Below are 24,560 nucleotides of genomic sequence, written 5' to 3'. Positions count from 1 at the left end.
GACGCTGCCCACACTACCTGTGATGTTCATCCGCAGCCTCTCAATAGCTATGGCCAGGTCTCGACTCTCCTTGAAGATTCTTTCAGTTGCCCTATTCACCTTTTGGGTACTTGCTAACATTCTAGTGAGCTGGTGGAAAAATAAAGTCTCAGGTTAGTTTGACTTTAAGGAGTCTGACTTTAAATAATATGCAAACTTTAGTACTCCGTGGTTGTTGCTTATCAGCAACAACATATATTCCAGAATATAGAGTAAAGATGAGCACTATTATGCAAGCTGAGGTTCATATTTTGGGGTTATAAATGGACTCAGTAGTTAATGAAATAACCTACAACTCACTCAGCGTAAGAAAAGATGGGTATGTTTTCAAAAGCAGGCTAATTGTGTATTAAACTACAGATTCTCCTAGTGTCTATACTGTGAAGGCCCTCAATTCACTTTAAAACCCAAATATACAGAATATAGAAAGTAAACCTTACTGATTTGTATGGCCTATGAAATGTTAGTCTCTAGGAGCTAACACGGAGTCAGTCAAGCTGATTTTAGATCTGATTCTGCCAGGCTGTGGATAGGCCCAGACATCTCCAAGCATTGTCTGTAACACTTGGGAAACAGTAATGCTTACCTCCCGGGGCTGCTACGAGAACTACACAAGACGAGAGCCAGGAAGTCAGCAGCCCAGAGGCTGACACTTAGCTGTCCTCAGCTGTTATTTTTACTGGATTTTTACTATTTGTAAAAGGAAAGGTTGTTTGTAATTTCCAAGAATGTAAAGTAACTCAGACTGGGTCTAAAAGTGTTTTCCAGTCAAGACCAAGTAGAATCTTCTTTAATGGATACAGAGAATTTATTTTAATCAGCTTATCATTTCCAACCAAATGTTTGCTTGATGAGGTACTTAAACCCAAACTTAAACCCTTCAACTCTTTCCAAAACATCGTTAATTCTAAATTAACAGGAGCCAAACTATACTTTCCAGGGTGATGTTTGTGTATGTGTGCATGTGTTGATGGAGATTAGATATCCATATGTATAGATACAGCATCACAGTACACACACACACACACACACACACACACACACGCATAAAATTCATAAATGAAAAAATAGTAAATTTGACAGTAATCCTTCCTCACCATCTGCAGAGGGTGAGATTCTTTTTTAGGTCACTAAATGCCATTCCTGTCACAGGTGAAACAGAATAAATAATTCCCTGAGGACATAAAAACAAGCTCACTTGCCACTCAGGGCCCTAAAATCAGAACCACCCCAACCTGAAGCCTGAAGGTTGCACAGACACCACGTCGTGAGGTCTGTGCGCTCCCTGCTCCACCCAGAAAGTTTCAGAGAGCATTACTGATGTTCAGTCCATGCTTTTGGGCTCACCCTGTGCTTGGTTACTGAATGAATTTAGGAGAAGGAAGAAACCTCAGCGATCTTTTCATCCCCGCCCCACCCTTTGTTTCAGAGGAGAAAATGTAAGTCAGAGCCAAGAGACTGCCCAACTCTGTCCTCAGCAGAGATGACAACAGACATTAAGTAGGGAGCCTTTTCCCACTAAACCACAGAAACTGGCAGGGTCAAAACCAATTTGATGATTAAGTAACTGGAGCACAGCTCGTGGGAGGAAGAGGCTGGCATGATCTAATCAGAACCTTGCGGACAGCCCCAAGGCAAGTGTTCAGGAGGGCTGATGGGAGGGACTGGGAGGAAGGTTGGTTCATTATGGAAAGAATTTACCTTCTTTTGCAGGTTGTCCGTTTCTTCTGCAACACCTTCAAGCTTAATTCTTCCCAGGTCCTTTTGCATATTTTCTCTTAATAAAGATTCCTAGGAAGAATGGAGGAAATAAATTATAATGCTTCGCAGTAAAATGTTCTGATTTTTAACTAAGAAGCACTTGTTATTTCCTTTTTGTTCACAGAAAGAAATTCTTCTTTCCTTGGAACTGTCATTTAAAAAAAAGAAAAGAAAATAGATCACATTAGGTTTCGATTATAGCGACAAGATTCCATACTGCCATCCTTTGCATTATATTTCTGATATAGATATAAATTTAAAATCTGGTGTGACAAGCAGAATCTGATACTGCTGCAATTCTCAGATAAAATTATAGCTTTATCTCAATAGCAGAGTCACACAAATTTAATTATAATTGCAACTCCTAAAAAAAAAGCCTTTAGGCTAAACTACAAAAGAATTCAATAAAGAAAGATTTATAAATACTAAAAATAAAGAAAAATAAAGTGCTTAATTTATGCCAACATCCTTCTAATTTCTTGTATGATTTTGTTTAAACCTTAAAACTCAATGAATACTTTACATAAACACAAAAAGTTATTTAAAGAAAACGGACAAGTGGTTTATTTAGAGCAAATCATTCAAAATGAGTTAAAATTTAAATCAAATATTTGTCTTATTTGATATATAGAAAATTGTTATATCCCTGGGACCCATACTGGCAGATTAATATACTGATTGTATATGTAGTGATTGGAAAAAACATTTAAATATTCTTTTTTTAATAGATTTAAAAGCTCTCATTTTTCTTTTCTTTTTTTTTTTTTTTTTGAGACAGAGTCTCGCGCTGTGTCACCCAGGCTGGAGTGCAGTGGCGCGATCTCGGCTCACTGCAAGCTCCGCCTCCCAGGTTCAGGCCATTCTCCTGCCTCAGCCTCCGAGTAGCTGGGACTACAGGCGCCCGCCACCACGCCCGGCTAGTTTTTTGTATTTTTTTTAGTAGAGACGGGGTTTCACCATGTTAGCCAGGATGGTCTCGATCTCCTGACCTCGTGATCCACCCGCCTCGGCCTCCCAAAGTGCTGGGATTACAGGCTTGAGCCACCGCGCCCGGCCAAAAGCTCTCATTTTTCAAAAACACTTTGTGACATTTGAGGAAAGCATAACATAAAAACATCTCTTAGAGGTCCCTAAAAGACCACTGCAAATCAAGATGGATCCAAGAACCAGCCCCATCCCAACACACACACAAACACACACACCCCGCTAAGGAATTATTAAGTTTGAGGAAAGCTCTTATCTAAGAAAAGGCATTTAGGAATGGCCATCCCTTTAATTGCTACCTGGCACACTGCATAGATTATGTCAAATTCTAACGCATATATAAAGCAAAATTTAAGAATCACATTGTTTTCCAATGAGAATTAAAAGTGGGTCGGGGCGGTGACTCACACCTGTAATCCCAGAAATTTGAGAGGTCAAGGTGGGAGGATCTCTTGAGCTTAGGAGTTCGAGACCAGCCTGGACAACATAGCGAGAGCTCCTCTCTATTAAAAATAAAAATTAAAAAACTAGCTGGGCGTGGTGGTGTGTGCCTGTAGTCTCAGCTACTTGGGAGGCTAAGGCAGGAGGATCCCTTGAGCTATGGAGATTAAGGCTGCAGTGGACCATGACTGCGCCACCGCATGCCAACCTGGGTGACTGAGGGAGACCCTGTCTCAAAAAAATAATAAAATAAATAAATAAAATAATAAAAATAAATAAGTGCTATAGTAGGACACTGTCTACTAAGTTAAATTTCTTAACTCTTCATCCTTTTTTGACCTAGGCCCTGTTGATGAAAACATAAAACTATGATCTACTGCCAGACATTTAATGTAGTCTTCCAGGGAGGAGAGGTTCTGTGCCCCGCAACTCTAGTGAAGTGAATAACAATATACTTAAAACGGTTCATCTTCAGCATGAGCCAACTGTAAAGAAGATACTATTCAGATTTATTTTCTGCTTTTCTTTTTATTTATTTATTTATTTTTTGAGACAGAGTCTTGCTCTGTCACCAGGCTGGAGTGCAGTGGTGCAATCTCGGCTCATTGCAACCTCCATCTCCCAGGTTCAAGCAATTCTCCTGCCTCAGCCTCCCAAGTAGCTGGGATTATAGGCGTGTGCCACTGTGCCCAGCTAATTTTTGTATTTTTAGTAGAGACGGGGTTTCACCATGTTGGCCAGGATGGTCTCAATCTCTTGACCTTGTGATCTGCCCACTTTGGCCTCCCGAAGTGCTGGGATGCTGGGATTACAGGTGTGAGCCACGGTGCCTGGTCTATTTTCTGCTTTTCTCATAGGGCAGCTGTTTTTAAATACCCAAAGTTGTCTTACAGAAGAGCAAGTGGATTTGGTCTTATCCCAAAAGGCAGAACGAGGGCCACAGAGGACAGCATTGATAAGGAGTCCTCCAGGGAGCACTGAAACAATGAAAGCTGCCAACTGTGAAACAAGCTAGCATGTGAGATAAGTAAGTGCCTGTCACTGGTCACAGTCAAGGAAAGACTGGAAACCTGCCCGCAGGGGCTGATGGAAGTTGGGCTCTCACACTGCGGGGAGGACACATGCAATGACTCCCACCATTCCACTGACTATATCCCTCAATGATACACGTATCTGTTCATCTCTGTATTTCCAGTACCTACCTGGAGATATTTAGTTGTATTTTCCAGGTTTGACAAAATTCCATATGGGACAGGGATAATGCCAGTGAGGTTCAGAGAAAGAATGGCATCACCAATCTCATCCAAGTCATTCAGCAGCACACCTACACATTCATCATCACAGGCTACAAGACAAATTTTTAAAAAGGAGAGTTAAAGTTAACGCGGTGTGGTCTGCCCATTTTTTCATGGGGTTGTATAAGCTGTTTTGTGAAAATGACATATGCAGTCAGAGTACACTCCAAAACCCCATGCACCATATCTGATCTCATTCTCACTCCAACTGTGCCATGGGTGGCACGGCAGGAAGTGCTAGGCCCCTATTCAATGATGATGCCAAGACTCAGATCAGATACGTAACTTCCCTGAGGTCACACAGAAAGAAACAGCTGAGGCCGAGAGTGGCGCCCAGCTCTGGCACACATTTCGTTCTTCTGCCCCCATCGTGATGCTGCCTGGTTCATCTTTAACTAGGACCCACCGCACTGAATCCCAGCATTCCCTTCCACAGCCTGCTTGTCACCTCCCCAGACAGTTTGCAAATGCATCTTTCGCAAGTACAAGTGAAGGACACTGGACAGAACAGTGGGGGTGTTTGTGCCTATAATCAACACAAAAGTCAAAGCAAAAAAGACCTCCAATGCCATGATCCTAACAGGCCTCCTTATCTTCCCCATTAACCCCTGAGAAGACATCCCAAGATGACTATCTCATGCACTTGCTGGTAAAATAAATCAGAACTGGAAAAAAAGTTTACAAAAGTCCATGATAGGCTGGGCGTGGTGGTTCACACCTGTAATCCCAGCACTTTGGGAGGTTGAGGCGGCAGACTGCCTGAAGTCAGGAGTTCAAGACCAGCCTGGCCAATGTAGTGAAACCCTGTCTCTACTAAAAATACAAAAATTAGCCAGGCAAGGTGGTGGACACCTGTGATCCCAGCTACTCGGGAGGCTGAGGCAGAGGAATCACTTGAGTCCAGGAGGTGGAGGTTGTAGTGAGCCGAGATTGCGCTACTGCACTCCAGCCTGGGGGACACAGCAAGACTACATTAAAAAAAAAAAAAAAAAAAAAAATCCATGATAGCCAAGAGCGGAAGCTCTCATGAAATTGGGGTAACACAAATGACAACCCCACAAAGCTGTTTCCTCTCCCGCACTGAATCACTCCCGGCTCCACTAAAGGAAATATTAATGCCACTAAACGAGAAAGTTGAAATCACTGTGCTGTTCTGAGTGCCAGAGGAATAAACTGGTATCTGAGAACCTCCTGCCGCAGCTGGAAAACACATGATGAAAGGTTCAGTTCAGCAGATACAACAGTGATCTATGCTTAGAAAATAACAAAATGAAAATAAAACAGGAGGTTTGTATCCTGCGGACACTTTAGTGTGCCACCACCGCTTCTTTCCCAACACATTTGGGAGGAAAAACCATCTTTACACATTTAGAGGAGAAATACTCACAAACACAATCCGTTTCCATCAGAATGTGCCTCGGTTCACACTCATCGCACCGGAGCCCCGAGGCCCCCAGCCTGCAAACGCACTGCCCAGATGTGCGGTCACAGTCGCCATGGACAGAGCCGTGCGGGTTGCAGTCACACTTCTGGCAACTGCCACCTAGAGTTTGAGGGTTCCCATAATAGCCCAAGGAGCACCTACAGAAAGGAAGGAACATACGTACAGACAGGATGGTCAATACCAGCTTCTAACTCATGACACTAATCATTTCCACCAAATGAAATGCAAAGCACAGATCCATTCACCTTGGGAAAACTTGTTTTGGAACAGTAATGAGGTCTTATTTCAATCAAGCACATGCAAATTGATAATGGCTCCCAGATCACTATAGTAAATATGCCCAACATCTTATAAAAGAAACAGAGTACCCAGGGATTTAAACATGACAATCCACCCATGTACCTTTCACAATGTTGGCCTTCATAGCCCAGGAGACAGGCGTCACAACGGAAATCGTGGTCACCTTCCAAGACACAAGTGGGACTAAAACTGCAGGAAAAGAATTTCTTCTTGAATTTTCAGATATACAATTTCCATCTTTCCTTAAAGTACTTATTCATTACTCTTAGGATACACTATACTGGTCTCAAAGTTACGTGATCACACATAGCTTTTTAGAGCTTACAATCTACTGGGCAAAAGGAAGGAAAATAAATGTAATCAATAAGTGCATGCACATCTTGTATACAAAAGACATTCATAAGACCCTGTCCAGGGGCAATCGTGTGAATGTTAAGTGGAAGAAGACTGACCTTAGGGATTATCACTAATTAGCCACCCAACAAGAGAGTGTCCCAAGGAAAAAGCGTCTTTGCTTACTAAGTGATAAGGTGGTAAGAGAGTTGAAACAACTATGAGCAAGCATGAAAACCCGCAGGGGGAAGATGGCTGAACACATGCTGTCGAAAAGAACTTTATTGACTATAATGTAAGGCGAGGAAGGCAAGCCAGGGAAGCAAAGGCAAGGAAGTAGGGTGGAATTGGAGAATCGATGAACCTAAAGGCAGGCAGGGAGTTATGTGGTAGGCTACCAGAAGCAAAATGACAGAGCCTCTCAAAGTGTAATTATCAACTGGGATTTGATCTCCTCATTCATGGATTTCTGCTTTTGTTTTACTCCTTTTTCTCAACATCCTCTACCCTCTGCCTTCACGTTTTAAATTACCAATGCGCCATCTAGAGGCTGAGCTGGGTGCATGCAAACTACTGGAGACAATAAAAAACAAAAACGGTTAAAGCCAAGCCTGGTTCCTTCTGGTTAGCAAGACGAAGTTTCCAGCATCAGTTACCAGCCCCATACCACTTCTGACTCTTTTTCCTCCTTAAAATAGTAAAGGGACAGACTTCAGTGGAAACAAAATACGTAGAAAATAAAGCATGTGTTTTAGGGCATCTCAGATTCTGAGCACACACGAATGTTCACATCCTCACAATCTCTTCCTGATAGCACAATTTTAATTTATTAATGTGGACTTTGGGGACATTTATAACCTTTTTGTTAGTGAAGAAGTAAACTATTCAAACAGTACGGAAATGTGCAGAGTAGTAGGGTAGAATGTCCTTCCCAATACTTCTCTGGGCACATATAGCCACCTATAACATGGGTATGAATAGACATGTGGATATGAATTTTTTCCAAAATGGCATCACACTACATATTCAATTACATACTTCAACTGGCCATTTCTCTAATTCTGTGCCTACAGATATGCCTTATTCTTTTCTCCATGTCTGTAAAATATTTCACTCTAGGAATGCAACACAATGTATATAATCAATTCCCTGTAAGTAGATATTTGTTTCCCCTATTCCTCATGAGTACAAGCAATGCTAAAACACATCCAACTTTACACACACGGAAGTATTTCTATAGCACAGACTACAGAAATGGAATTGACAAGTCAAAATTTACATATACAGATTTAATATAAAAAATAAGCACTAGTAACAACACATTTTAGGATGCTTCATAGCTTGCAAGGGAAGTGTACATAGTGCCTCTCATTCAGTACTCACCATCAGGCATCATTTACTTGGAGGCAATAAAAAAAAACAGAAGATTCAGACAAATATTAAAAGGAAGACTTTGCTGCAGTATACCAAAAGTTAACATCTGATCTTTACATGTTCAATACCTTGCCAAATATTCTAAGTGACAATAAAATATTATTGACGAATTATAATTTTCATTTGAACCCAAGAGGATTCTTTGATATTCTAATTCCCACTTAAAATTTCTGGTTCCCTTTTGCATTCAGATAATTCTGTACAAACATCATGAGTACAAGATAGAAACTAGTCCCAATTTTATCACCATGTGCATTTCAGCACTTAGGCGCCAGCTTATATAAATTCTAATCCTATTCTCTTAAATGGTAATTGGGTTCTTTTGTATCATTATCAATAAAATTAATAACAATTCATCTCCATGCAGATTGGATACATATGCTGTGGGCTAAAATGAGTCTTAAAAAACAAAACCTAGAAGTCCTTTTTCTTTAACTGGTTGCATCCAAACATCCAGTACCAACACAGATGCTTTGCTTTTGAAAAGATTCTCTTCCAATGCTTTTGAGAATGAACACTTTTTCTTAAAATTAACCTTTTGCAACCAAAGGAGAATATTCATTAACACAGACCACTGAGGGTGAACTGAAGCAGCCCTGGGCAGCCCAGCATGCCAGCTGCACCTGTGGGGGCTCACCTGGCAGGGGGGCTGTGAGGACAGACACACAGAGCACAGTCACTTGCTGAGCCAGTCACCTTCCCATAGTAGCCAGAAGCACACACATCGCAATGGTCACCTGCTGTGTTATCGCCGCAGTTCTGGGAGCCCACATTTAAAGGAAGAGAGAAAAAAAAGGGGAAATTGTTAGAAATCATTCTTATCTGGTAATAGCTAAGCACTGCCACGTTTTATATCAGCGAGCTTTTAAAAACATAAGGGGAGCATTTTCCTCCATATTCTTAAAATCCTGAAATCATTTCCAGCTCTGGGGCTTTCATTCATCATAAGGCTGCATTCATCCAATAAAGCCAAGAAATTACTAGTATACTCTTCTTAAGGAAAATAGACATAGGAGCCCTAAAAGCAGTTTGCAGAACCTTAAAACACAGTTTTAAAGTATTTAGTGGCCCAAAAAACAATCTGAAGCACCAGTTTTGCACATAGTCAGGGTTCAACAACCACATGCAAGGAACTGAAGAATGGACAGACGATTTAGGAAATAGACGATGAGGGAAGAAAACTCACGGTTTTAGAGCACCACTGATAGATTACTGCAATCACCAACTAACTTTCAGTTCATTTTTTTTTTTTTTTTTTTTTTTTTAGAGATGAGGTCTCCCTGTGTTGCCCAGGCTGGAGTGCGTGGTGCAATCATAGCTCACTGCAGCTTTGACCTCCAGGGCTCAAATTCAAGTGATCCTCCTGCCTCAGCCTGTCGAGTAGCTGGGACCACAGGCACATGCCACCACATTTGTTTAATTGTTAACTTTTTTATACAGATAGGGGGTTGCTATGTTGCCCAGGCTGGTCACAAACTCCTGGCCTCAGGTGATCCTCCTGCCTCGGCCTCCTAAGTAGCTGGGACGACAGGCACGGGCCACCCCATGTGGCATTTCCAGTTAACCTTTACATCATCCTTTGGACCTACGGTCTTTCTATTAAAAAGGGTACACATTTTTAAAGCTAAAAGAACAAGCAGTTCTTGCCATCTGATTCCAATTTGAAACTGGCATTTGCTCAATTCATCTCTATTTACTCAGTCCCTGGCCACAGGATTCCATGTCTGATGCAGCTGAGTCGAAAAACCAGGATCGCTGAGGAACCCCTGAGCAAACTCCCAGGCTGACTCACACTTTTCTCCTTGGCAGTGAGAGGTGATACAGAAAGACATAATTTTACATGTTAAAAAAAGACTATTTTAAGTTCATTTAAATGTTTTAAAAATTCTAGTGTTTTTCATTTTAAAGTTCTATTCCTATTTTTTTCCTGATGAGGACAAATTTTACTGGGATCTACCTGACCTCTCTAACTGATCTCTCTTTAGAAGTAAAATTTGTAATCTCTCTCTTGAAAAGTAAATGTGTTAAAGACATGTGTTCATGGCATGGCCTAAACTTGACAAGGAATAAATATTAGACGATGAGAGAGAATCGAAGATTTTCAGGTTTTCCACGGCTAACACCAGCTCCCCCTGACACACGACAGACTCTGGGCTCCCTAGAGAAGCAAAGACAAGCTGCCCCAGGAGTGGCCGGGAAATAAGGACCTCCTGATGAGAACTAAAGTGTGGGCTGAACTCGTTGCTATGGGAAATGCACAGAGAATGCCTGCCAATTTTTCACTACGTAAAAAGGTTCAGTCGTATCTGCCAGAAGGCGGTGGTAGGGAGTGGGTAACCAGGAAGAGGGGCTCCCAAGCTACTGCCCTTGTCCTCTGTCTCCCCAGCCCCTTCCAAGTCATACTTCCAATCAATCACTTTTTTTTTTTTTTTTTGAGATAGAGTTTCACTCTTGTTGCCCAGGCTGAAGTGCAACAGTATGATATCAGCTCACCACAACCTCTGCCTCCCGAATAGCTGGGATCAAGCAATTTTTTTTGCCTCAGGCTCCCGAGTAGCTGGGATTAGAGGCATGCGCCACCACGCCCGGCTAATTTTGTATTTTCAGTAGAGACGGGGTTTCTCCACATTGGTCAGGCTGGTCTCTAACTCCCGGCCTCGGGTGATCCGCCTGCCTGAGCCTCCCAAAGTGCTGGGATTACAGGTGTGAGCCACCATGCCCGGCCCCAATCAATCGTTTTTATGATAACACCAAACGCCCAGTGACCTGAACATCCTGTATACTAACGACAAAATCAGATCCAAAACGGTCTTCATATCTACCTGTACAATAAATACAGAGGGAGTGCTTAGGAGATTATCTTGAAGGGAAATGAACTGCACTAAACCACAAAAGGATTTGAAACACTGAGGACGGAAGGGAAGGTCCTGGGCTTAAAGAGCAAGGAAGAAGGGACGGAGGCGCTATATTGGTGAGAAGAGTGCAAGGGTCTTGTGTCTAGTCAACGCTGTGAGGCAGCAGTGACAGGGCGGACATGACTACCCTGTCCAGGCTGTGCCGTGGAGACACAGCACCTCGAGTTAAGGAGAGATGCTCCCATCGACTCCGGGAGCAAAGGCTCAGGGCAGGATACCAAAGACAGACAGTGACATGCACACCCCAGACTGGCGAATGGACCCATGACCACTCCATCCGGCCTCCAGCCATGTGAGGGTGTGTGACTTGGAAGGTTGAAGATTCAGGGCCTTTGGACACGGGAAAGAGGGACTTGATCAAGTAGTTTCGCAAGGTATTTGTTAAGATCCTACCACCAACAGATGCACCAACAGATGCATGGTCCAGGGGCACCGGCTTCAGGAAGAATCAGAGCTCCTAAAGATGAGCTGAGCTGTTCTGGAGTGAGCTCCCCATTGTTGCAGGTGTGTAAAACGTACACTAAATTACTGCCTGGCATGGCTGTTACAGTTCAGACTTCATATCTGAAGGGATAGCTGGGCGTGGTGGCTCATGCCTGTAATCCCAGCACTTTGGGAGGCCAAGGCAGGCGGATCATTTGAGGTCAGGAGTTTGAAACCAGCCTGGCCAACATGGTGAAACCCTGTCTCTACTAAAAATACAAAAATTAGCTGGGCGCGGTGGCAGGCGCCTGTAATCCCAACTACTCAGGAGGCTGAGGCAGGAGAATCGCTTAAAGCCAGGAGGCAGATGTTGCAGTGAACGGATTACGCCATTGCTTTCCAGCCTGGGTGACAGAGCAAGCCTCCATCTCAAAAAAAAAAAAAAAAAAAAGATCTGAAGGGACTCTGACAAGAATAGAAGGACCATTGCAACCCTGAAATCCCATCCTCTAAGCCCAGACACCATTTTTTGTTTATAGTGGGTTTCAGTGACAAGAATTGTCAATAAGTGGTGACCATGAATGAAGTCCCTAGGGACAAACACAGAATACAGATCTGTAAAAAGAGGGAAAACCAGAATCAAAATGTGGTGGGAGGCAGGTTGGGAGCCCGCAGTCCTAACTCCTCTGTTTTGGCTCCAGTGTTTCCTTGTGATTGGGCCACACCCAGGATCTCCAAGGCTTCGGGTGTGTCCTTGGTGGGCAGTGCATTTCCCTTCAATGCATTATTTTACCCAAGGCAAGTTAATCTGGGAACAATTTCTACCAGTAATCAATGTTTCCACCTGAGTGACTGTAAAGCATGAGCCTTCAGGAGCAGGAAACAAGTATCAGATCATTTTGTTATCTGCCTCACTGGCTCAAGCTAAATCACGGGCACAGGAGTTTGTCCTCAGTCAGGGCTGTGAGCCTTCTGTCTGGGTCGCTTAGTCATTTACAGTGGTCAGAGTTCTCCATGTGTCCCCGAGACCAATCTTTTTGTTTGTTTGTTTGTTTGTCTGTTTTGAGACGGAGTCTCAATCTGTCGCCCAGGCTGGAGTGCAGTGGAGCGATCTCAGCTCACTGCAAGCTCTGCCTCCTGGGTTCGTGCCATTCTCCTGCCTCAGCCTCCCGAGTAGCTGGGATTACAGGCGCCGCCACCACGCCCGGCTAGTTTTTTGTATTTTTAGTAGAGACCGGGTTTCACCATGTCAGCCAGCATGGTCTCGACCTCCTGACCTCGTGATCTGCCTGCCTCGGCCTTCCAAAGTGCTGGGATTACAGGCGTGAGCCACCATGCCCGGCCCCCGAGACCAGTCTTGGCCTAGGAGAAGGTGGCTGAGAAGCAAACACGCACTAACATGTGAATAATGTGCTGTTATCATCCCCTAGAGAATACGCATTTTTAAAAAAATGCAAGGAGAGGGCAATATTTTACATAGAGAAATATATTTGCAACACTGGCATTAATTTATTTTAAAATTCCCAGGTGAGCCCCCAGACTTCATCATATATAGTTCTCATCTATTTTGACTACGGCAACCAGTACTGCAATTAAAAACAAGGCGTGCAACTACAGTCATGCGTCACTTAAAGATGGGGATACTTCCTGAGAAATGCATCCCTAGCTGATTCTGTCATTGTGTGAACATCATAGAGTGCACTTACACAAACCTAGATGGCACAGCCTACTACACGCCTACGCCATATGGTAGGCAATTGCAACACAACAGTAAATATTTGTGCATCTAACTATATCTAACATAGAAAAGATACAGTAAAAATACAGTGTTATAGTTTATCAGACCACTGTCCTATATGTGATCTATTGTTGATGGAAATGTCATTATTTGGTGCATGACTGTAATCCCCAAATTGACGCCCACAGATAAATTCATCAAGAAAGTAGTATTTATAAAAGAATTTCCACTGACAAGGTCAGAACCACTAAGCTATTCCTTCCTTAAAGAAATACGTTTATATTTTACATTGAGCTAACCTCTCACTAAACCAAGGCACAGCTATGACTTTGACCAGAAATCTGACACTCAGCATCCACTTTACTTCTAAACTCAGGCAAGCACCCCCACAAACCAGCGTACCAGACACTTCCCGGTGTCGGGGTCACAGGTGTCACTATGGTTGTTGCAACTGCAGGGCACACAAGGAGCAACCAGAGGGCGCGGTCCCCTGCCACTGCCTGCTGGGAGCTTCCCTCTGTGGTACCCAGGGGCACAGTCCTGAGGGGATGCAAAAGGGAGGACAAAAAAGTCTGATTAAATAGTGAGTGAGGGACTTGAATAGACATTTCTCCAAAGGAGACATACAAATGGCCAACAGGTATATGAAAAGAAGTTCAACATCTCTATCATCAGAGAAATGCAAATGAAAAAACACAAGGTGATACCACCTCACACCTGTCAGGGTATCAACTATCAAAAAAAAAAACAAAACAAAACAGAAACTAACAAGTGTTGGTGAGAAACTGGAACCCTGTATACTGCTGGTGAGAATGTAAAATGGTACAGTAAAAACCAGCAGCTATACCATTTCCATCTCTCCAAAGATGGAAAATTGAAGTACCATGTGATTCTGCAAGTCGACTTTTGGGTACACATTCAAAAGAACCGAAAGCAGAATCTCAAAGAGATAGTTGAACCCCTATGTTCAAAGCAGCATTATTCACAATAGCCAAGACTGGGAAGCCACCCAAGTTTATTCATTGACAGATTAACGAATAAGCAAAATGTGGCATGTATATACAATAGAATATTATTCAGCCTTAAAAAGGAGGGAAATTCTGACACATGCTACAACATGAATGAGTCTTGAGGGCATCAGGCTAAGTGAAACAAGCCATTCACAAAAAGACAAATTCTGTATTACTCCACTTATTTTGTTTATTTATTTTCGAGACGGAGTCTCTCTCTGTCACTGAGGCTGGAGTGCAATGGCTCGATCTCGGCTCACTGCAGCCTCTGCCTCCAAGGTTCAAGTGATTCTCCTGTCTCACCCTCCTGAATAGCTGGGATTACAGGCAGGCGCCATGTATTACACATGTTATAGAAGCGGGCCCTACAGTGGTCAAATACATAGAGACCAAAAGAAGAGTGGTGGTTGTGGGGAAATGGGGAGCTAGTGTTTAATGAGTGCAGAGTTTGCATTTGGGATGATAAAAAGTTCTGAGAATGACAGCAGTGACAGTTGTACAACGACGTAACTGTACTTGACACGACTAAATGGTACACCAAAGAATGGCGAAGATGGCAGATTTCGTTACGTACATTTTACCAAAATTAATTTCTTTTTAATTCAAAAAGAGAAAAAAATGATATAGTATATAACATAAGTTCTGTTCGTCTCTTGCAGTTGCTATAACAAGGAAATAGATTTTGACTAGAGTCTCCCTACCTGACACGAGAATCCCACAGTGCCAGGAGGACAGACACAATTCTCTAAAAGAGATGCAACCTCTTCTTCTGGGTGCGGCTTTTCAGCCTTTCTGCCAACCTCCATTGAAATGTCTGAGATTCTGTGCAGCCATCATGTTAAGAAGAGAGGAAATGCTAACATTTGAAAAACTTTCTAGAAACACAGCACATGACCTAGTATTTGCATATATATGAAACCAGAGCTTCCTTCCCTGTTTGGAGTAGCTCCCACTTGTGATCATAAGTGAAATGTCTTAAAGCACATTAGTACTGTCATGACACATTTTAGACATTTAAGAATTTAAAAATAATGTGACAGAAGTACACCTAAAAGACCTCTTGAAGTGCTGATTTGGCCAAGACTTAATGGCTTTCTTTATGGGCTAAAGTATTAGAGGAGTTGGTGACAGCATTCTTTATACATCATTACGAAGACATGGGCATTTCAGTTTTCACCGGCAGAAATGGCAATTGTTTCTTTTCTTTCTTTTTTTTTTTTTTGCATTTTATCTTCAGCCAAGATTCCACCATTACGTCCTTATATTTTATATCGACATTAGCATGCTAGGTGGATACTTTAAGTTATAACTCACACATTCCATAATGACATTAATATTTAACAATGTTTTGGTAAGGAACTGAACTACCTGTATTCATAAAAATAGTAGGTAATGGAAGCGGAATGAGTCAGACTCTTTCAGTTTGCTTTCAAATATGAAAATAACGGTCAAAATTCTAGAAGCTCCAAGTACCTGCTCTGCTGTAATCCTTGACCATATGATGCCTTGATGAGGATGTACTCAATGTTGCTAAGGACAGACATAAAATCCTCTCGCGTGACAGGTTTTTCCGAGACAGAGTTAAAATATTTCCAAAAATGCTGTAGAATGAGAAACACATTCATTTAAGCTCAGAGGCCAAATTCTGACAGGCATAAAACTTATAAAGAATAAATTCTTTTATAAATTTCTCCAGAAATGAGCCGTGTTCTGTGCACGCCACTGAGTGTAACTGACAAAGACCTCCTGAAACCTCCACAGGCAGGTGCAGCGTCAGTCCCATTTATCAATAGATACGCATACCTAAGGCAGTGCCAGCCACACAGCGAACATCCAGTAAACATCTGCTGGGAGAACGCACACTTCCCAAATCTGAGCAAGTCCAACGTCTCCTGTACCACTATCTCCATGCAGGTTGAAAATAGTACGCCAAGATAAAGAATTTAAGATGCAGTGCCCACTAAACCGACATATGCCTAATACACATTTCTTGAGAATTTGAAATTCAAATTGTTTTTGGAAATCCTGCTAATCCCACTGGAAATTTGATCCCAGGGTCTTCTTGCTCAGTCTCTCTCTCTCTTTTTTTTTTGAGACAGTTTCGCTGTTGCACAAGCTGGAGTACAGTGGCGCAATCTCGGCTCACTGCAACCTCTGCCTCTTGGGTTCAAGCGATTCTCCCATCTCAGCCTCCCAAGGAGCTGGGCCTACAGGCGTGCGCCACCATGCCTTGCTAATTTTTGTATTTTTAGTAGAGACGGGGTTTCACCATGTTGGACAGGCTGGTCTCAAACTCCTGACCTCAGGTGATCCACCCACCTCGGCCTCCCAAAGTGCTGGGATTACAGGTGCGAGCCACCACACCCGGCCGCTCATTCTCTTATTAATGGCTTTCATCTTTCACTACATCCATAGCAAAGTCAATGTCTTTAAGGAACATATATGAAAAGATCCCATTTTCACCTCTCTCATTGCTACTTCTTGTTCCTGCCTCACTCCATTCTCTGGCGCTGGTGCATCCATGTAAATGACTTGCTTTCTGGTCCGACCACCTTTGATGAGAACTTGAGGCTCAAAATTGGAGGTGCCAACGCCGTCCAAAGAATAGAAGGCCACGCTGTACTTCAGTTTGCCACCATAGGCCATGAGCTATCAAATAACACAGTGTTGTTTACTTCCCTGACAAAGCTTTCGCTTAAAAACATTTTATTGCAAGCCTACCACCATATGAGAGAAATCTTATATCTTCAAAATACATGCGTGAAATATGTTGTCTGGAATTTGTTTCCTTCTAATTCCATTTAATTACGGATTATTAAGTTGACCTAAGTTACATAGTTCCTTTTGAGAATACAAACAAAAGTGAGCTCCAAAATAACAAATCAAGGTGGTAATGATGCAAATTATTTTCAAGCTCCTTTAAATTAAAAATTTCTCTGTCTCCAGGAGCGCTGGATGCGTATTTGCAAATTGTAAAGATCAGGGCGAATTCATACACAGACTCCAATGGTTATATAAACAAAAATCCAAGTGATGCCTTTCATGATCTTTTATAGTAGTTCCGCGCCCTGCCCCAAATGAGTGATAATTTCTTGAAAAGGGACTCCCAGGCCATAGCACCTAGGTTTTTACCACAGGCATATTAGTAAACACAGTCCAGTCCCACACCACGTAATGACATTTCAGTCAATGACAAACCACATATACGACCATGGTCTCATGAGATGATGATATTAACATTCGCACCTAATGACACATTCCCCTAGAATGTCTCTCCATCGTTAAGTGACAAATAACTGCATATGTTTGTTGAATGACTGCTTTAGGAAGAACCAAATTAATATAATGTGAACTTAAAAAACTTTTAAAATTAATGAAAAATTTTAAGGAACCATATACTTGATGAGATTTTTATAAGTATTAAATTTCTCTGACCTCACTTAAAAGAGGAAATTAATAACCACTTCTTTAAATGACAGGCCGGCCCAGACTGTGGTGATTTTAAACGATTTCCGTATCTCCCAGGAAGGGCGGCCTGGGACTGGCTCTCGGCTGGGCGTGCCCCTCACCTGGGCGTGCCCCTCACCTGGGCTCCCTGGAACTGCCGCGGCAGCCGCCAGTAAAACGGCTCTGCGTGGACGTGCTGCCGGACGGTGGCGGCATCCAGCAGGAAGTCGGGGGCCTGGTAGTAAACCCCCTCGGTCGTGCCCCTCAGGTTACTCTGAGAAACCACACGCAGAAGAGGCTGATCGGAGCCCAGCGTTACCTAAACCACGAAAGGGAGGGAAAGTGCACTTCAAAATACGAACTTCCCACTCCAGTTTCATCCTTTAGATTCCATCATTGTTTCACAGATGAAACAGCTTCATTATTAAAACAGAAACAGTAAAGACTTTTCCTTTAAACTAAACATCTGGATGAAAATGAACTGAAAGCGCTTTAAACGACCGCATTTAAGGCCAAACTGTTGCTGCACTGGGGACATGTTCGATGATATGCAGAAGATGGTTAAGATTTTGCAGTTCTATCTTCTCTCCAGTGAAAGCTTTTCATAGATTAGCTAAGGAACAACACGGACAGCCTTTAGTTCAAGCTCCATTTACTTCCTCGGCCAGCAGAAGCCGAGCTCTGATCCATGCTCTAACCCAAATTAGCTTCCTAGAATTTCTGATGCCATAAAAGCAAAATTTAACGTGAACACTTGGCTGTGTCTCCCGCCCCCACCCTCCTCCCAAGGGGAGTGGGGTTAGAAGCAGAACGCCTTTGCCGTGCGTGACTTACTGGGGTCCTCACGTAGCCCTCCAGCTCTGAGCAGAGGTGGGACAGCCCGGAGCAGAAGCAGGGGCTGCAGCCCAGGGCGTTGTCTGCGCGGAGAGCAAAGCTGCCCTCTCGACACTCGTTGCACTGAGGGCCGGAGACATTCTCCTAAAGGGAAACAAATACAGGACTCGCCTTTGCCTAAAAACAAGATGTGATTTCTGAACAGAAACAAAATAAAACACAAACATAATTTTAAAAGTAATTATAGATGCACAAACATCAGTTTCCGTTAGCCGGGCCCTGAGCTCTCTGCGTGTCAGTTTTCTCAAAGATCCAATCAGTGATTCTCAAACACAGATGATTATCAGAGTCATCTTGGAAGCTTTCGGAAAATACAGATTCCCTGATGAGAACATTCCATGGCAATTCTGGAAGCTGCCTCGAGTCCCCAGGTGATTCTGATGATCCCTGGGCGTGAGAGCCACCGGCAGGTATTATTATTATTATTATTTAAGACGGAGTCTCGCTCTGTCACCCAGGCTGGAGTGCAGTGGTACAATCTCAGCTCACTGCAACCTCCAGCTCCCAGGTTCAAGTGATTCTCCCGCCTCAGCCTCCCGAGTAGCTGGGACTACAGGTGCCTGCCACCATGCCCGGCTAATTTTGTATTTTTAGTAGACATGGGGTTTTGCCACGTTAGCTAGGCTGGTCTCGAACTCCTGACCTCAGGTGATTCACCCGCCTCGGTCTTCCAAAGTGTTGGGATTACAGGCATCAGCCACCGCGCCTGGCCCAGGTGATTATTAAGACAGGGCCTGCTGTTCTACTCGTCTGTCATCACAGCTGTTATCATAAGATGTGGCAGAGTCCAGGTGTGGTGGCTCACACCTGTAATCCCAGCACTTTGGGAGGCTGAGGCGGGCAGATCACCTGAGGTCAGGAGTTTGCGACCAGCCTGGCCAACATGGTGAAACCCTGTCTCTACTAAAAATACAAAAATTTAGCCAGGCATGGTGGTGGGCACCTGTAGTCCCAAATACTTGGGAGGCTGAGGCAGGAGAATTGCTTGAACTCAGGAGGCAGAGGTTGCAGTGAGCTGAGATTGTGCCACTGCCCCCCAGCCTGGGTGACAGAGCGAGACTCCGTCTCTAAATAAATACATAAATAAATAAATAAGGCCGAAAACAGGGAGACTGATGCTTCTATTACTCCCAGGCCATGATATCTACATGAGTTTTCCTTCTTATCTCCAGTCACCCATCAGCCCATTACCATCATCAAGCCAGAGGGCTCCCATCTCACCACCCATGGGAAAAGGACCAGAGGAGGTGGCTCTGACCTCCTAATAGCAAAGCACATTGGGAAACCTAACGGAAATACACAAAACTTATAATGACATTGAAATCTTACCTCTTGGGAAAATAATAAACCCTGATTTCCTTCAGTGTGGCCAGCACCTATGAGAGCCCAATAACCTCACAGGGATCCCATCACAAATCCCAAAGCCCTGAGATACCTACTTCACCTGCATACTCAAAACACACAGCCACTCAGCCTCTGGGATAGATGATCAAAAACTCAGGGCAGTTTTCAAAATGGTTCCATCATCTGACACTTGTAACAGTAAAAATTCAATTTCAGAACTCATCCATCACTCTAGAGGAGCACAAGAGAGTCTGAGGTCAGATGCGGAAGGCAGTGTGAAGTCACTAGGAAACGCATCTAAAACCTGGCTGCTGAGGTAAGTAGTCAAAGCCCAAGAGTCACGATGAGGAGCCAGAGAGAGGAAGAAGGAGGAGGATGGATGGTAAATACCTTGCAAGGGCAGGCCCCGGTTTCCTCTGCACAGCCGCAGAGACCCTGCTCCAGGTTGCAGGCATCCCCCGACGTCCCCCTCAGGTCACAGTCACAGGGAACACAGTCGGGAAAGTCTCTGTAACCCAAGGAGCACTGATCACAGGCCCGGCCACCGAATTTCCACGTGCACTGGCAACGGCCGGTGACCACGTCACACTGATGATGAGTTGACCCCACGAGACTGCAGTTGCAGGCCTGAGAGACAGGAAAACCAACTCAATAAAAAGACAAGATTTGATGCTTCCAAGTATGCACATATTTGAATGACAGGAAAACACTACACATGGGGAAGATCTACAAATGAACCATCTCCCTCTTGCTATTGCTCCATGGATTCACTTTGCCATGTGCCTGCCAACAGGAGATAAGCATTGTGTTGCTGGACATTTGTGCATCTTAGTGGCACATGCACATGGGGCCAAAATTGTAAAGTGAAATGAAATCTACTAGGTCAAAACAAGTCTCACAAAATTACTGCAGAAATCAGGCCCGGCACAGTGGTTCATGCCTGTAATTACAGCACTCTGGGATGCAGAGGTGGGAAGATTACTTGAGCCCAGGAGTTTGAGACCAGCCTGGGCAACATAGTGAGGTGCCTGCCACCACGCCCGGCCAATTTTTTTTTGTATTTTTAGTAGAGACAGGGTTTCACCGTGTTAGCCAGGATGGTCTTGATCTCCTGACCTTGTGATCTGCCCACCTCAGCCTCCCAAAGTGCTGGGATTGCAGGCGTGAGCCACTGCGCCCGGCCAGTTTTTGGATTTTCTAACCATCAGTGTAACAACTAGGTTCTTGAAGAAAACCTAGAATAAGGTGTCTTCAGGGTGTCATGTCTTCCACTTTGACCCCTCTCATCTGCACTGAGGTGCACTGTTTTTGCTTTTGATTTTTAAGATAGAGTCTTTCTCTGTCATTCAGGCTGAAGTGCAGTGGTGCGATCACAGCTCACTACAGCCTTGGATCCCTAGGTTCAAATGATCCTCCTGCCTCAATCTCCCAAGTAGCTGGGACCACAGGCATGTGCCACCACACCAGGCTACGTTTTTTTTTTTAATTGCTATTTTTTGCAAAGACAGGGTTTTGCTTTGTTGCCCAGGCTGGTCGTGAATTCCTGGCTTCAAACGATCCTCTTGCCTCAGCCTCCCAAAGTGCAGTGATTACAGGTGTGAGCCACTGTGCCTCGCCCACATTGAGTTTTTTTTTTTTTTAAACCCACAAAGCTATTCAACAGATTAAAGTCCAGAAAACATATAGAAGAAAAGGCCTGCAACTTGCTACAGCAAAGCAACTCTCAGTTACGCAAAAGCGTGGATGACAGCGCTCACCTGGCACCCCACCTCCACATCGTAGCCCCAGTGCCCATCCTCACATTCTTCACACCTCACACCCTGTGTGTGAGGGGGGCAGACACACTCTCCAGTTTCTGGGTCGCAGGTATTCTGAGTGTGTGGGCAGTCACAGGCTGAAATAAAGATGAAGGCTGTGTTACAGATCTGGGTGACATCAGTAAAGGGCTAAGAGCTGACGCTGTTCTTTCCCTTTTACGAAGAGTCCCAGGCATTCTTCTCCCTCCTAAAAGATGCCTCACAATTCTGAAGGTTGCTCCATGTCCTCATGGAGGTGGCCAGCCCTCCATCTCAGGAGATGCTGGGGGAAGAGGGAAAATGGGGACAGGGGAAATAGAGAGAAGACTGAAGAGGCCCTCACTAGCTGATCACAGAGGGAGCCAATATTTACTTACTGCAGGCCCAACGCCACGCTGAAGAATTTATAGAGAACACTTACACTAACTTCTCAATGCAGACTCTCATTAGCATCCCCATTTTACAGATGAGGAAACTGAGGCCAAGCGAAGTTAAGTAATGAATCTAAGCTCCCACACAATTAGTAGGCGGCAGAGCCATGACCAAAACTTAGGCTTGTACCCTGATAGGGATCAGAAACCAGAAAAAAGTATGAAATCCTCCAGGGAAAGAAGAGAAAAAGTAAATGCACTTAACCGAAATTAGTTGGAAGTAGAGGGAGGGCCGAAGGAAAGGTCCAAGAATGACTATAAAGTCTCAAACAAGGAAACCAAGGCTTACGTGTACAGCTGCCATCCTGGTAGGCGTAGAAGCCACGGGCACACCTGTCACACCTTTTCCCTGCCACACCTGGGACGCAGTGACACTGGCCTTCATCCGTGCAGTCATCTGTCACGGAGCCTGCCACGCTGCAGTTGCAGGGCCGGCAGCCATGGCCTGAGTCCAGCCCATAATGGCCATGCTGTTTCACCAGAGGGGGAGACCGAGCAAACCAACATATGTTTTAATCAATGACTCCTCATATTAGTATGTTCCAGAACACACACAGGGTATTTCATAGAATCATAAAGTATTCATGACACCATCCCCATCCCTTTATAGTGAACGTCACTCTCTAGACAGCCGCAGCACTTGTCAGCCACACTTTGTGACATGGTTTGACTCTGGGTCCCCACCCAAATCTCAAATTGAATTGTAATCCCCATGCGTCAAAGGAGAGAGGTGATTTGATCCTAGGGGCAGCTCCCCATGCTGTTCTCATGACAGTGAATGCTCATGAGATCTGATGGTTTTGTAAGTGTTGACAGTTCCTCCTTCACATGCTCACACTCTCTCCTGCTGCCTTGTAAAGAAGGTGCCTGCTTCCTCTTCCACCATGATTAGGAGTTTCCTGAGGCCTCCCCAACCACGCGAAACTGTGAGTCAATTAAACTTCCTTTGTTGATAATTCCCCAGTCCTGGGTAGTATCTCTACAGCAGTGTGAGAACAGACTACTACACTTGGGGACTTAGCTCCTTCTGAGTCATGGATTCGATCGCCTCTGTACCAAGGCTAAGGTGTCAGTCACATGCATCTTACCAAACACTGGTCACACTGCTGTCCAGTCACGTTTGGTTTGCAGTCACAGAGCCCGGTCTCAAGATGGCACACGGCAGAATGGGAGCCTTTCGCATGGCATCTGCAGGCTAAACACATGCACACACAGACATATTAACCCTCACTTCTGAGGATGGTTATAAGATCCTTCATCCCCAAAGGAAAAAAAAAAATGTAAACCTTCAGCGTTTCAAATCACAAAACTAAAAATGATATTATTGGCAATAACTTTAGAAGTTTAGCATTCTTCTGAAGAGTAAACTAAAACAGGGTTAGTGGAAGGATCCATCACAGGAAAAACATATTGAAGCTATTAAGACAATAATTACAAATTTGCTTAACTAATTTCATGAATTCCGTGACATTTTAAAAATAAGCTACAAATTCCCGTGAAAAACATGCAATGGAGATTTTCAAAACCAACTTAGCCATTTGCTCTGATTTCAATCAGGTACATAATTTTTATATATATACACATATATACACACACACACACACACACACATATATATATATATATATATATTTTTTTTTTTCAGACTGAGTCTCGCTCTGTCGCCCAGGCTAGAGTGCAGTGGTGCGATCTCGGCTCACTGCAAGCTCCACCTCCCGGGTTCACGCCATCCTCCTGCCTCAGCCTCCCAAGTAGCTGGGACTACAGGTGCCCGCCACCACGCCTGGCTAATTTTTTGTATTTTTAGTAGAGACAGGGTTTCACCATGTTAGCCAGGATGGTCTCGATCTCCCAACCTTGTGATCTGCCCGCCTTGGCCTCCCAAAGTGCTGGGATTACAAGCATGAGCCACCGTGCCTGGCTACATATTTAATATTTTAAAGCTCAGTTAAAACGTAATCTAAATAAGTACATATTAATATTATATTTCATAATTTAATGAAAAACATATTTTCATTAAATATGATACATCCCAGTTCTAAGTCATGAGTCATTTGTAGTTTCAGGCCAGATGGTTCCATTTTATCTACAGTTGCAACAGTGACAAAGCTACAAAGGCCCCTACCTTTGCAAAGTGATATAATCTTACAGGTTCAAAATACATTTAATCAATATTCACAGGGGAACCCTCAATAAGCACTTCAGTTAGAATATTTATATGTTGACTGGGTGCAGTGGCTCATGCCTGTAATCCCAGCACTTTGGGAGGACAAGGAGGGCAGATCACCTGAGGTCAGGCATTCAAGACCAGCCTGGCCAACATGGTGAAACCCCATCTCTACCAAAAATACAAAACTTAGCCAGGCATGGTGGCACATGCCTGTAATCCCAGCTACTTGGGAGGCTGAGGCAGCAGAATCTCTTGAACCCGGGAGGTGGAGGTTGCAGTGAGCCGAGATCGCGCCACTGCACTCCAGCCTGAGTGACAAGTGAAACTCCAACTCAAAAAAAAAAAAAAAAAAAAAAAAAAA

The 24,560-nt window shown here is 43.8% G+C and overlaps 1 protein-coding gene across 2 annotated transcripts in view; it reads right to left on the bottom strand.

The window, feature by feature from the left end:
* LOC116272742 (laminin subunit alpha-1-like) overlaps window positions 1-23,630 on the bottom strand; it is a 74,881-nt gene extending 51,251 nt beyond the window's left edge. For both annotated transcript variants that reach the window (XM_031661517.1, XM_031661518.1), the window contains exons 1-16: window positions 23,118-23,630; window positions 22,319-22,499; window positions 21,560-21,696; window positions 20,193-20,429; window positions 18,399-18,542; window positions 17,704-17,883; window positions 16,581-16,766; window positions 15,591-15,718; window positions 14,819-14,939; window positions 13,510-13,647; window positions 8,669-8,790; window positions 6,367-6,453; window positions 5,908-6,101; window positions 4,428-4,570; window positions 1,741-1,830; window positions 18-129 (exon numbers count right to left, since the gene is read on the bottom strand). In XM_031661517.1, the coding sequence (XP_031517377.1) occupies window positions 18-129; window positions 1,741-1,830; window positions 4,428-4,570; window positions 5,908-6,101; window positions 6,367-6,453; window positions 8,669-8,790; window positions 13,510-13,647; window positions 14,819-14,939; window positions 15,591-15,718; window positions 16,581-16,766; window positions 17,704-17,883; window positions 18,399-18,542; window positions 20,193-20,429; window positions 21,560-21,696; window positions 22,319-22,499; window positions 23,118-23,234 (2,317 nt within the window). In that variant the 5' untranslated portion in view covers window positions 23,235-23,630. The remainder of the gene's footprint in view (window positions 1-17; window positions 130-1,740; window positions 1,831-4,427; window positions 4,571-5,907; window positions 6,102-6,366; window positions 6,454-8,668; window positions 8,791-13,509; window positions 13,648-14,818; window positions 14,940-15,590; window positions 15,719-16,580; window positions 16,767-17,703; window positions 17,884-18,398; window positions 18,543-20,192; window positions 20,430-21,559; window positions 21,697-22,318; window positions 22,500-23,117) is intronic.
* Between the last annotated feature and the right edge of the window lie 930 nt (window positions 23,631-24,560).

The sequence above is a fragment of the Papio anubis genome, unplaced genomic scaffold (genome assembly GCF_008728515.1).
Source record: "Papio anubis isolate 15944 unplaced genomic scaffold, Panubis1.0 scaffold179, whole genome shotgun sequence".
In the NCBI taxonomy this organism is placed as follows: domain Eukaryota; kingdom Metazoa; phylum Chordata; class Mammalia; order Primates; family Cercopithecidae; genus Papio; species Papio anubis.
The sequence above is the reverse complement of the archived record's forward strand: the minus strand, read 5'-3'. Positions and strand labels throughout refer to the sequence as shown.